This window comes from Cinclus cinclus, chromosome 3 (assembly GCF_963662255.1).
Source record: "Cinclus cinclus chromosome 3, bCinCin1.1, whole genome shotgun sequence".
Classification (NCBI taxonomy): domain Eukaryota; kingdom Metazoa; phylum Chordata; class Aves; order Passeriformes; family Cinclidae; genus Cinclus; species Cinclus cinclus.
The window spans coordinates 15458642-15473527 of record NC_085048.1 but is presented as its reverse complement, the minus strand read 5'-3'; the positions used below and the strand labels follow the sequence as shown (position 1 = coordinate 15473527).

The 14886-nt window shown below is 38.7% G+C and overlaps 1 protein-coding gene across 1 annotated transcript in view; it reads right to left on the bottom strand.

Annotated features, from left to right (window-relative positions):
* Window positions 1–10752: 10752 nt before the first annotated feature.
* Window positions 10753–14886, bottom strand: part of MBOAT2 (membrane bound O-acyltransferase domain containing 2) — an 87271-nt gene continuing 83137 nt past the window's right edge. Inside the window, exons 11-13 of the mRNA XM_062488502.1 lie at window positions 14092–14224; window positions 11484–11635; window positions 10753–10975 (exon numbers count right to left, since the gene is read on the bottom strand). Of these exons, the coding sequence (XP_062344486.1) occupies window positions 10753–10975; window positions 11484–11635; window positions 14092–14224 (508 nt within the window). The remainder of the gene's footprint in view (window positions 10976–11483; window positions 11636–14091; window positions 14225–14886) is intronic.

The following is a 14886-nucleotide window of genomic DNA, read 5'->3' as shown; positions in this document are numbered from 1 at the left end:
CCCCATCCCCCGGCCGTGCCCGCGGGATGCTTCACCGACGGGGCGGTGACCCGACACCGCACACCGGGCCCGGCCCGCCCCGCACACGGCACCACCGGAGCCCCAGGATGGCCGGGGCAGAGCTCCGGGCGCGCCGCCGCTCCCGACCCGCGGCGTGAGAGGACCAGGCCCCCGAGCCACGGTGCCCGCGAACGGCCCGAGCCCAGCGGTCCCCCAGGGCCCCGCCGGGAGCGGCCCCGCGGCGCCCTTTGTTTGTCAGCTGGAGCGCCGCCTCCCCCACAGCCCCGTGCCCTTCCCCTGCCCTTCCGCGGCCGGCCCGTGCTCCCCGCCTTCCCGCCGCTACTCACCCCACGGCCGGGCGCACTCGGCCCCTGCGGCGGCTGCCCGGGCCCAGCCGGAGCCTGACACGAAGGGAGGCGGCGGCGCCGAGCCCCGCTCAGCTCGGCCCGGCAGCGCCCGCCATCTTCCGCCGCTGCACTCCGCCCGCCCGGGCCGTGACGCGCGGGGGCGGCTCCGCCCGGCTCCGGCCGCGCCCATCGCCGCGGGCGGCGGTAACAGCGGGCCCGGCCCCGGCTCTGCCCCGAGGCGTTGCTGGCCCGGCGCGGAGCGGGCAGAGGGGCCCTGGCTGAGCCGAAGGGCAGCTCTGGGTAGATCAGAGGGTGGCACTGCCCCGAAGAAAGAGCAGTCACCCCCCCGGCGGCTGCTTTCTGATAGAAAAGAAGCTGGGGAAAAGGGTAGTGAACAATTGCTGCCTGATGTACAGATAGACTGGGGAACGAGAGGCTGGAAAGCAGAGCCGCCGAAAGGGACCTCACGTCGAACCCTGGGGGGAGCTTTGGGCACCATAATATAAAAAAGACATAAAGCTGTTAGAGGGCGTCCAGAGGAGGGTAACGCAGACTGTGAAGGGCCTTGAGCCGGGGAAATACGAGGAGTGGCTGAGGCCACGCTTTGTTCAGTCCGGAGAGTGAGGAGAGGCCTCATGGTATTGTAACTTCCTGGTGTGGGAAAGAGGAGAGGCAGACCCTGATCTCTTCTGTGGTGATCAGGGACAGGACCTGAGTGATCAGCAGGAAGCCGAGTCGGGAGGCTGAGGTTGAATGTTAGAAGAAGGTTCTTCACCCGATGGGTGGTTGGCTCTGGAATAGGCTCTCCAGGGAAGTTGTCAGCACTAAGGCTGACAGTTCAAGAAGCATTTTGACAATGCTCCCAGCCCATGGTGTGACTCTTGGGGTTGTCCTGTGCATGGCCAGGAGTTGGACTTGATGGGTGCCTTCCAACCCAGAATATTGTATGTTTCTGTGGTTTATACATAGAAGCTGTGTCAGTAACCTCCCAAGTGCAACCCTCCTTTATGGCTGGGTTGTAATTTTCATACAAGTTACATAACCCCAGCTGACTTCTGTGAATTCTCAGGGGAAGGGTTATCACCTGGCAGGGCCTTTTTGACCTTTATGAGTACTTTTTAATATAGCAATGAAGACAGACCAACTATAGGATACATGGACTTTGAATCTTTTGCCAAGGTGGTAACATAGACATAGACACACATCAACATCTTGATTTACTGCAGCCTTAGATTTTGTTAGCTCCAGGATGTCCTGACTAAGGGATGCTAGCTGCTATCTGTTGTACTGATTAGGTCTCCTTTCTTGCTGATTTGACTTGAAAGTATATAAAAACCAAATATCAAGTACATCCTGATTGAAGATAATTTTGACATAATGCATATTTTGCAATACCACTACATACCTTGAGACACACCAGCTCCTCTCAGACTCCCCCACAGGCCAGATGTCCAAGCAGCTTCATGGGTATTTTGAAAATTCCCCTCTCAGCCCAGACCAGGGTGTTCATGGCCACAGCCACCTGATGCCATTCCCAACATTTTCTTCAGTTCTTCCATCAATGGTGCAAGAACTTCCAGTGATGATAAAATGCACCCAATGACTGTAAAATGTCATTTTCATATTCAGCACACTCTAAATCCATGATAATGGATGTGTTTAATTCATGTGGACAACTGGATGAGAGATGATCTCTGATGACTACAGCAGTAACATCTCCCCAAATCACAGAACCTTGCCGAAATCAAAGATGGCAACAAAACAGCCAGGGGAAGGAGCATAATTCCCACAGTACTGCTCACTTCTAAGGTTACTGAGTTTCAAGGGTCAAAGCATTGACAGTATTCTTTACAACACAGAGATCTTCAATCTCAGTAAAGAGCCGTAACTGTCTCCTTCTTAAGGAAACATCTGACAGGGCTTCCTCTGTACCTCAAGTACTTATAAACCAGAAACCATGCAGTAAGGGCTTTACTCACTTTTTAAAGCATTTTCCAATGACCTTAAAGTCTTCACACCCTGATAAAAGATACAGTTTCCTTACATGCTCTGAAATTGTTAATAAGCAAATAAATAAGCAAATAAAGCAAAGGCATAAGCTGTGAAAGTCAAAAGCTAAATCCACGTAATCTTGCATCAAAACATTGGTTCAGCTGAAAAACTGGGAAAATTAAGTAGATAAAACATGTTCTTCTTTACACTTATTTGCAGTAATGAAATGTGAACAAATGGAATATGAGTCCCTGCAGTTAATGTGGGGCTAAAACAGGCTCTCTGTGCCACCTGAACATAGGCATAAGGGCCACTACCCAAGGAAGAGTAGTCCTGATGCTTCAGGCACCCTTATAATCTTGTGTACCTAAGAGAAACCAGTCTGACAAGACTGCCTGTATTACCTTCTTAAAGTTTATAGATTTTGAAACACTTTAAAGATACTTTTTTCACACTTTGTACAAAAAGGCATATTAGTATCTCATTTCATAATCTCCCATCACCGAAATTCTTATGCCCATATCATAGTGTTCCCACCCATCAGATGTTAGCTGTGTTCTCAGCATGTAGTTATGAACTTCAGATATAAACAGTAGTTCCTTCCCTCCTGCATAAAAAGGAACTGTACAAACACCATGAACAGGGAGGCAGAAAAAGCAGTTTTCTGTATGGTCCTTTGGTATCACCCACTTTTGCTGCAGATGGATCTAGCTCCTGACATCCTTGTGCTCTTCAAACTTTTACCCTATACTTAGATTAGGAGCAACACTTTTCCACCAGTGACTAATATACATAGGCAGTGAAACATGGTGCAATTGTGGTTTATTGTTTGGAAAGATCATGTGCAGCCCACATGGAGAAAGAACTCCTTTGTTACTATATATGACCACCTTAGGAAGAGCTGTAAGATGTACTGCCAGACTCTGGACAGATCTCCAACTCTCATCTGGTAAACAGAAGAAGACATCTCCCCGTAGAACTACTTCTGTATTCTATACTGAAACAGCCTGCATGTTATCAGAAAGTTACTCAGATGGAACTAAGTTAATTATAGGCACAGGAAAATATCTGCTGGCTCCAGGATGCTCTTAATCATGACTCTTTCTGTGCAGCAACTTAACAATTTACAACCCTTGGTAGCAGAAAGCTGTGTTTTATTTTAATATCTTCAAATGAGTTTTTCACTAAATGCAGCAATGTTTAGTTCATGAGGACACTTCATATTCCTGAATGACTCTGTTGTGAATGCATATTTGAGAAAGCAATTTCCTTTGCAGTCTAACTTCTGGTTAAAAGGACAACATTCACCAGAGCTTCTAAGATTGCATCTGCAGTCCTTTGTGTTGGAATGGCAAGTATTTTCATGTCCTGTGATACAGCTTGCTAAAAGAGAATTCTAAACACACAAGGCTCAAAAACACCATTGCTCCAGTAGGGCCTTTCAAGAGAACGCGCGCATTCCATATCCCTCTATGGTGTGACTCGTGGCAGAAAGATATCTGTATAAATATATCTTCAAAAAGCCAAACTGTCTTTACAAAGTTTGTACTGAATTGGAATTAATACCAGACCAAAAGAAGAGAGAAAATGATTCAGTGTGAGACAGGAAGTGATGGAAACAGCTCTTCTTTAGTAGTGACACATAATATCTCTTCTTTGTTCCAACAATCTAAGCTCACACCATATAAACCTGCAGGCCCAGGAGTCTTAGCCAGCTTTGACATACTGTCACCAGCCAACAGAAACTGCCTTATCAGAGTCCTGGTAGCTGAGTGAAAAAAAAATAAAATGCACGTATGGTACACATTTAGCCCTGCTTCTTTGGAACCAGCAATTAAAGCAACAGCTTCTTCAAAGCACTGAATTTGATTTCTCAGTTATGAGGTTTCCATTTCTCAGGCTAAAAACACCCCAGTTGTCATATTCAGAAGCAGTGCTCATCAGGTAGCAATACGCTCTGAGATGGAGGGTTTAAATTGCTTAAGTACCTTTCCCAAGTAACAAGAGGCTAGACTCAAAATTCTGTTCACTAACTCTTCTGAAAAATAATTATATACATATACTAGTACATAAGCTCTAGAAAACAAACTAAAAGCAATTTTGAACTAGAACATTCCAAATAACAGTGTGAATGCATGCAATGTATATTTAGCAACCTAAAAGGAGAAACTGCATCAAAATAATTTTGTTCTTCACCACTCATTAAAAATAGCAAAGAATTCAGAAAAACAAGTTCACTTTTTTAAACTACTGTTTAATCAGATTTAAAGACACAAATTAGAAAAGAACATTTATAGGCAAGTTAAAAACACCTTTAAAACATAACAGCATGCTGCTTCTGCAGCACTGCTGAGGCAAATTAGAAATAAGTAATTATTAAAATATCACAATCACAGTGTAACTAACAGTGGTATTTTAATTTTACCATACACCAACACTTAGTTTATGGATCTGTTGAAAAATAACACTTTTTAAAAAATATATATTTTGGAATAATAAAAATGAAATTCACTGACAATGTATTATAATCTGAACCAGGAAAGGCAAATTTAGGAATACTGTAGCTATCCACTTTTAGGGGTGTTCTCTCACCTTAACATACGGGTGGTTGGAGGCATAACTACTTCTGCATTGAGGTAAAACTATTCCTTTGAATGTGTAACCAAGGCAGGAAAGAATAAAATTCCATATTTTAAATTCTTAAATTGAATAACTTATTACAACATCTTTGAATAATGCTATATTACCCATCTTACACTATTTTTTATCCAATACATTTTGAATGCTCTCTTCTAACTCATCTAGAACACATCTGAGGTCTAGGATTTAAGAGTAACTACCTAATTACTATTGTAGCATTTTGACACCTTTGTCACAGTAAGACACATCAGCAGATTCTTCATAGAAATTGTCAACACCACGGGACAAAAGAAGGTAGAAAGAAGGATGTAAAGAGAACTGAAAAACACAGAGAAAGGCAAAAGATGCATAGGCAAATACTCTTTAACTTACTGTAGTAATTGTTGCACCTTTAGTAAGCAGCGTTGCACTTTTCTGACTACCAGTCTTTAAGCACCCCATTTTCTCTATTTTTTTTGTTTCAGATTACACTGTCCCAGTTTTCAGGGTCTAATGTGGCTAAAGCATGGACCACAGCTATCTATTCATATGACATATTGTAGTGAAACCTAAATGAAAGTCCAGCCTGGGGTACCTCCCTTAAGGGGAACGAAGAAGATGGTGCAGAGGTCTCTTTTGCCAAGAGGTTTGTTTGGAATAAGGTGCTGGACTGAGTCACTAGCAATATAAAAACTTTCCTCCAGAAGTAGCCCTACCTCAGATCTCAGTCTGAAGTCACACAGTTTTTCAACTCCAAATTTACACAATGTTTATAGGGATATGCATGTGGGTTTGGAAAATCTAAAACTATCTACAACCAAGACCAGGTGTAAGTCACTGGACGCACAGCTAATGCACAAATGATGATAAAGTAGCAACATTTACTTTTGCACATTTGTATACCTAAAATGAGCAAAATTGTGGTTTAAACATTAAATGTGACAAAAATCGATACATTTGATGGTTAGATTTTGTAAATAACCTACAAAAAGCCCATTTTGAAACAAGTTTTTAAGAAAATTGTTTTTTTCATTTAGCTTTGACCATAAAAACCAAGTGTTGCAGTATTTGCATTTGTAATTCTGCAGGGTGACTTTGGATGCCTGGATTTCATAGTGTTTGCAAAATGTCTAGATTAGGACAGCAAATATGTCAAAAATCCAGCCAGATGTAACATAGAGCAGCTGCAGCCTGGGTCACAAGCAAGCAGAACCTCTGCCAAGCTCTGCACGTAAGGTTGGCTCCCCGTAGAAATTGTGTGGCAAACCCTTCCAACCAAAGATGGGACAAGTTCTGACTAGAGACTTCTCTCCACTGCCATCGTTTTCCACCAAGACTGTGAAGATGAAGACCAACAGTGCAAACTAACTGAGATGCAGACAGATCTGGTCATCTTATGAGGGTAGGCTCAATTTCCTAGAGTGTCTGCTTACTTATTCAGAGTAGTATTTAAATACTTATTGAAGTACTCACTGTCAATTGATTTTTAAACAGGTAAATTAGAAAATACACCAAGTGCAGTTCAGAGTATTGCTGGACCTAAATAAATACATAAAGGTCAATCATGGAGTGAAATGCTGCTATGAATCACTGCAGAACTAATGTGCATTTTTTTAATACATAGCCTGTATCATATTAATACCCTTGAATTTATTTCCGTTTTTCTAACACTGGTAACTATTCTACATAGAAGGTAGTATTTCAAATTTTTCAATGAAAATTAAATTCTCAAGCCTGATTTCAGAATTCAGTGAAAATTAAAAAGTGAAAGAATTAAAGATAAGGGTAATAAAAGCCTAAATTATAGTAACTTGTGCTTTTAAATTTCTTTATCTTTCTAGGCCAACTTATAAAGTTGAACATGTGAAAGTTTACATATAAGCAAGTTACACATTTGTATGCAAACATGAAGATACACTTGACCATGTATTTAAACAAATTGTCAACAATTTGTTCGCAAAGCTTCTGAGAGAAAAAAATCTAGATTTTGTTAAAATTATTTTTGATATGAATTAGACAGGAGGTGATGATCGCAAACATCTCCTCTGCATCAGAGGACATTTTACTACTATCCAAATCAATGCCATCAAAAGAGGCAAAACTACCTAGCGTGCATCTGTAATACAAGCCTTGCATTTATATTAATATTACTTATTCCCCTTGGGGAAACAGACCAAGCTCTTCAAGTGTAAAATTCCTCTAATAAATAATTTACTATATTGGTAAAACTTATACCATAGGTAAGTGTAGAGCAGGGAATATACCAAGGTTTCTTCATAGTCTTCTCACTAAAGTGTGATTTGTTATCAAGAGCATATTGAAATGCATACCAATATTTATACATGTAATACATTTTTAAATGTCACCAATTACTGAAATCTTGACTACATGCCAACTTAAGGAATGGCCAGGGAAGAATAAGTTTCCTGAATAAGAAGGGTGTATCTGTAACTGCACAGCTAACAAAGGCTTTTTGATTACAACAGTAGTGGGCACCACTGAAAGTATTATTTAAATATGTAATATATGTCTCTCTCATTAATACAGAATCATAAAAGTTAAGAAACGTTAAGCAAGCAAATAGTTACTATCAGGGTGACTATATTTACGAGCATTAACTCATTAAGTGCCTGAATGAACTATTCACAATAGGCAAATATCTGCAAAGCACCATAAAATTACAAATGATATGTTCCATTTGCTTGTCATAGTGTGCTGATCTGCAATACAGGAAACACTTTTACCTTTTGGATATACATTATTAAATAAGTGAAATACTTAAAACCATGTTTCCTTCATGTCCAAAACATTTATAGGAAACATACTTTCTACAGTTTTTGTCAGGAAGAGCAGTGGTAATCACTGCCATCCTTTCAAATTCAGCATCATCAAATCAGGTGTGCAAGGCCTAAAAATTATCTAAAACATTTGGGGGCTGGCTGCTCTTGACTTTCTGATTGAATGGATAAAAAGGATCCAGTGTGACAGCAAGGCAGAAAATGAGTAAAGCAGAGGGAAAGAAACATCAAAATCTCAGTCTGACTAAAATCAGAGTGCTGCCATTAAAACAAAACAGTTCTTTCCATAGTTCCCAAGAGAATTCATTCTCATGAAGAGCAGATTTTTTTCAAAGTACTTTTATATTTAACAACGGCATTTAAGTGTAAATTCTATGATACTATACCTAAATTCTGTGCAGAATTAATTAATTGTCATAATTTTCTTGTGTTGAAATTATTTAATGACTTCAAATCATGAAGAAAAAAAGTCATGTCCAATTTTGAAACCTGTATTTTGCCATCTGTACTCAATGAAAGCATGCATGTATTTTCTTAGTTGTTTCAACTTCCCTATATACAAAACTACTGAACAAAACTGTACCTCTGAATTCACTCACATTGAAGTACCAGTCTGGACTACCCTAAATCTGCTTATTTTCTGGGAGCCTTTACAACGGTTTCCGTATTTCATCAAGAAGAATTAGTAAGCCTCTATAGCACACATGGGCACTCATGCCAAAACAATAAAACAAGAGTACAAGTATATAAATAGGAAAACAGCACATGTACTGGCATCCAAAAGTGTTTGAATAGATTTGGAGACTGCACCAATAAGATGAATTTAAGTTCAAGAGTAATAAATGCTGAAAGAATCAACCCTGTTTCTACTCACCCACCCAGAAATGTGCAAATCTAATTTTTTCTTTTAAACAAATGCCCTTCAAGTACAAAAAGCAAAAAAAGTGTCTTTCCTGATTCTGTATCTAACAAGGAAGATCAAACAAACTAGCATGTCCTTACTTATTAACAAAAACAAAACCATTATGTGGTGTCGAAGATGCATATGACAACCACAACCCCGTTTAAGGGGAAGTCTACCTGGGCAATCAAAGTAAGGATTTAGAAGTCAGATTATTTTATCTTAAAGATAATACAGCTGTCACTGAAACAATGAACATCCCTGCTCATCTAAACAGACTCATCCACTGTCATTTCATATTCAGTTCCCCCTTTCTGAGTAGATTAATTAGTGCTAACCTACATATATGGGAAGTTATGTTCTCTTCCTCCTGGAGTTTTAGGCAAGGAGCCAAGGGCCAGACACAGAGTTATGACAGCGAGGAAACAACAACAGCAAGGAAACAACTCTGACCTAACTTGGGGTCTGGTTCTTCAAGGAATACTGTGAAGATTTTTGCATGGCAATATCCCCAAAGCTGAGGACCATCATTGTACTACTAGTAGTAAGAATACTCATTCAACTGGAGCTAGATATTGGATGAAAACTTTAGGTTTCAAAATATTATGAGAAAATTTCCTCAACCATTTGTTAGTTATTAATAACCAGCGGCATTATTTTTCTCTGGCATTATTTTCTATCTGGTTTAAAATTAAAAATAAACCTCACATGGATAATCAGCTAGTGTTTACTTAAAGAAATTGTATGAAAAATACAGAATATATGCAATTAAAATGTAGCCCTTTAACAGTAGTACTCAAGCACTAACCATGATCACAATAAATGGTCAGGAATAGATATAACCACTACATTGTTTCCTTGACATACTTCCATAATTCAGACAGTCAGATATTCTGAAGGATTTCTATCATTACGTTACCCAGAAATACAACATGAAATTTGCATCTAAAATTCTAATTCAAAGAAAAAGCTTTTCTTCAAATTCACACACTTCTTTGGATAAAGGTTCATCAATTATCAAGCATACAGAAAATGGTTGTGATAGTCACTTCATGTATGACTACCTATGTGCTGGAGCTTCAAGGTAATTTTGCTATTTTATACTGAAAGCATCATCAACTAACTGATGCCTGAAAATTCAAAATAACTTTAAGTATTAAAAATTACTTTTTGTAAAACAGTTCTATTCTAGAACAAGTATTTATGGTATTTAAGGGCAGAACTGCACTTTGATTGAAATCCCAGTGCTTGCACATTGTATTCTGTGCCTTGTGGCTGCCTTCCCCCTCTGGTTGCAAAGCCCACTTGGCAGTGTTTTATTGGGTATAGGTACTGTAAAGTAAAAGAAACCTACATTAGAGCTATCAATCCCTGGAGAAGGTAAATCTTGAGGTGTTTTTAATCCATTCAGAAGGACCATTTTAATCCATTCAGAGTAATTATAATTATACTCTTTATCAAAGAAACCTAACTATAATTTGGCATCAATGTTTACAATTCTGTAATGTACTCTAATAGTTTGAGATACTTCAAGAAAACCCTCCAAATACTGAGATGCTTATTGCAATTCCCTTTGAAAGATTCCAAAGTCTTCTAGTGACTTTGCTATCATTACATTTATAGAATATAGTGTTAAATATTTGAAATACTTTCCACACAAAATCAAACTCGAAATACCCACTTAGAAACAATATTTCAGTAAATAGAGGGTTTAAGGCAAGTCATTCAGTTGGAAAATTAATTTCCATTTGTTAATCCTAGACTGACCCAATTTTATTCCACCCCATCAGTGCCTTGGGATACACAACGTACATTCAACAAAGGGCACACATATGACCCTATGGACATACGTTGCAAGTCCTGAGTGCCCATTGAAATAATGGTAATATCTTCATATAAGGCGTGACCCACAGGGACATGGCATGGGAGGGGTTAATTTTCTTTGTTTCCAGTCTTGCTATTGTATGTGATTTTCCTAGGTAATGCATTCTTTTCTTACTAAATATCTTTGCAAACAAATACAAACCCCTTTAAAAGGTGCTAAAAATGGGTTTCTGAAAACATACAAAATATATTCATTATAGCATTTCCTCAATCACTGTTTTAATGCTTGATATCTGCAGGTTATTTCTTGTTTCTGACTGAAACTATTATTTGTTGTGGGATAATTGTTCTTTTGTAAAAGACTTTCTTCTTCTAGTTTTCTGGACCACACAGGCTGGACGCTTTCATGCTTTTTACTTCCTTTTTGAGTTCTTTTCAATGGAAATACCAACAACACCAGGATGCTGGCAATATGAAGACAGAAATAGCAGGAGCTAAAAAATGAACAGAAATAATAAATCAATTAAATTCTTTGCACATAATATATGAACACTTAAGATATTAAGATAAGATTAATATTTTCTTTAAGATAAGTAAAATGAGGGGAAAATCAGAAATTAAGTTTTCCCTCACATTATTTAGGACTGTAACAAGGTATAAAGTGAACATAAGTCTACTTTCAACTCTTTTCACAAGTTGTTTCAAGGAAGTCAATATCTAGTCTTGCTGTAAAATAGTTCAAGGGCATATAGTAATTTCAAAGGTATCCCTCTGATTTTGTTTTCAGTTGGGTCTTTTTCCTTGCCCCCTGAAAAATGAGTCTGTTATGACAGGAAAATGTGAGCAACACAAGACATACTATGCTCAAGCACTAGAAGTACAGTTCGCTCAGCTACAAATCAATCTTAGAATTTTATCACTAAAATAGCTCCAGAAATCTTCTGCCACTGAAAATACTTCTATTCCAAGTTAAAGAAAAGGAAACAAGTTGAATGTCCTTACCTGTAAAAGGTGAAAGAGGGTTTTACAGAGAGCAGTACAAATGGCACCACTGTGTAACTTATTGCTGCTTGAGTTGCCACCCATGTTACAATATCATAACATAGTTTAACAGCAGGAGATTCAACAAAATAATGTCTGATATTGTTTCTTATCTGAAAAAGCAAGGTAATACTAATTAGCTGAGGAATAAACCTTGAGAGGTCAGTTTGTTCCATTGACATAAAAGTCATAGGATGAACTTAAATGCTACAGTTAGGTCAAATATCTTTGAACTATTCAAAATGCCCATCAACTTCAACAGGAATTGGCTCAAATTCCCTCTAATTCATTCAGCATGGGAATTTAAGCATTTATCAATTTAAACAGAATTTAAATAATTAATCCTAGCCTAAATCCAATGCAAATTTGCACCACTTGTCAGAATGAGGCAGCCATTGTATTCTATTAAGTCATTCTGTAAATATATAGGGTTGGAATAAGTGAAGGCCAGAATGTTTCTGATGAAAGCTTCTATGTAGTAATGCATTTTCATACACTTCTTAATAAAATATATTTTAATGGAAACAGGGTATATATCGGAATATACAAAATATCAGTTCTAATTACATATTTCTGGAGTCTTCTATCAAGTTGGATTATTATAAAATGACTCAAATTTCTATGCTGAATCTTCTTTTGTTCTAAAATTTTGCTCAAAAGATTCAATACCAGAAGTATTTTAAAAACCCAAATCCAAATCCCACACAGGGTTGGGTTCAGTTTTATTTATAATTATAAAGACATCAATAAATCTTTGTCTCTCCTTCCTTTGACTGAACTGTTACCCTTGCTCACTATCCTTGTGTGCTAACAAACCAAGATGGGCTCAATTCAGACTTTGACCCCAACTTGCTATCAAGTTGTGGCAACAGTTGCCAGCTCCCTGTGGCCTGCACTGAAACAGTGCTCTCTGAAAAGCTGTACACCAGTGTACACTGTTTAGCTTCCTTAACCCTCAGTTTCTTTAGAACTCCTCCTTCCAAAGAACATATCCAAGGCAGGCTCCTGCTGATTTAATTCTTTACATTAAAAACCCTTTTTGACCCTTCTTGCTCTTCTTATTCTAATTGCCCAGTAGATACCACATTCCCACTCAGCCTTTGCTTAGTTAAGCTAAATCAAGTAATTCTATATACCTTTCATTCTGCCATCTCCCTCTAGTTATTCCTATGATCACATGAAAGGACTTGTTCCTGAGTTCTGTAGAACTCAGAAGAAGCTTCACAAAATTTCTTGTAATCGTGTCTTTTAGGACTTTGAGAACAACTTCTAACACAAAAATCTATGACTGCCACTAGTAAACACCTGGTTATGAAATATGTAATGATTAAAGGAAGTAAAATAAGTTTGATATATGCTTAGGCATACCAGAGCAAAGTGTGGATCAGTGTTGCCAAACTTTGCAGTTAAAGGCTAGTAGAGTTAAATAGCAAATATGCTCTGACATATCTTAGTTAATATTAAGTACCCATTGATACAGAAACTCAAAATATTTTTACTAGCCTATCAGTTGATACATATGAAACATGAATACAATGTAGTCTACTAGAGAAGTCCAGGATGAAAGGCAGTGAGCACTCCAATTTACTGGACTCATCTCACTAAGTAAACAGCTTTTATCTGTGAACTGTCCCAAAACCTTGGCTTTTGCACCAGCCCCTGGCTGATACATGTCAAAAGTTCCCTGTGATAGATCTGGGAGAAAAAGAAAGCTGTATCTATTGTAAAGAAAGGAGCTGGTTCCGTCAAACAAGGACTATACCCTTGTGAAGAGAGAGAAGCATTTGTTTTACTGATGTAGTAACAACCTAAATCTGAAGTACCACCTTCCCCTAGCTATTATAGCAACCACAGAGCAGTCTGCTTCATTTCTCATTCTCCTGGTTCTTTCAACAAAAAAGTGCTCTGTTATGCTGCTCTGATCTGATGTGTAATTTGTTCCTCTTTTCCACTGAGTGACTGGTAAACCTGTCTCTGCTCTTACACAGCTTTCTCAGGCAGAAATGTGAGATTTCTTGGCAGGTTTGCTGTTTCCATATGGTTCTGAATAGCGACTGCAAAAGTTTGTTAATGTGCCTGCACTACTGGCTGGCCAATTTGAAACAGTAACTGCACTAGATTTTTATGTGCTGCTTGAGGGGGAACATTCCTTAGTTGTCATCCTTACAATAGTACTGAGAGAAATTAGGGATGAGGCAGGCTCTAGAACTATATAGCATTGACACACAAATTTTCATCTACTCATCATCGCTCATTTTTTCAAAATATTTTTAGGTAACAACAACCTGTTCAGCATGCTATAATAACACACTATCAATTAATACAGAGAAAGAGCTTCCACAAAAGGTATGCTACTAAGATGTTATAGACTGTGTATAGTCTTGTTTGCTTCCACCAATCCAGCCATCCTTTTAATTAAATAATTCCCATTGTTCTCATAACTAGAAAAGTAAAGAGCACTATCAGACAGATTGTGTATCAACAGTAAAGGGCATCTTTGGAGCAAAGAACATTATTAATTTGCTTTTACAAAACTTATCATTTAAGAAGATACTTGGTTGGTACTTACAGCTCGTGCTGCTAGTGTCATTAGTACTCCTGTTAAAAATGTTAAATAATATCCTGGATAAACCCCATGCCAGATGGCAGAAAGAATGAAGGTTTGGATCGTTGGGCTGAAGGTGGCTCGTTCATAGCACACCCTAGCAAGTCAGAAACAATTCAAGATAAGTAACATGAAACAAGTCACCCACAGTCTTCCCAGCTATCATTTACATGTTCACCAGTTTCATCTCCAACACAGAAGTTTCAATGCAATTGCATTTTTCTATTATTTAACAATGTTGTCACTGTATTATGGCCTACAGAAAATGCTTAAAGGTATTCACAGCTCCCAATTCCAGCCCTCAGTGCTAAACTTGTGCTCAGTGCCACCACACACAGTCCTTATTCCTAATGAAATGATACACAAAGCATCCAAACTTGAGTTTTGGCACTAATAAGGAATCTTGAGCCATCAAAGAATGTGTTTGAAAAGCTGCACTGGAAGGCACAAACCATCCCCAGATTCTTGGGCTAAGAGCAGCTTATAGGAGCAGGGGAAAACTAACAACTACCTTCAATTTTGAATAATAAAGAAACCACAGTTGAAAATGTATCTGTGTGACACAATTAGGTGAGCATGATGATGAAATTGCAATAAATACTCTAGTGCTGAGAGAGTATCAAATAAGGAGAATGCTGAACTGTGTTATTTTAAAATTGAGACTCTGAATTACTAGGCAAGGTCCTATAATAAGGAATTCTAGAAGGAAGAAGGGAAAAAAAGAATCCAAGAAAGGTGGTTTCTAGAAGACAACATTAT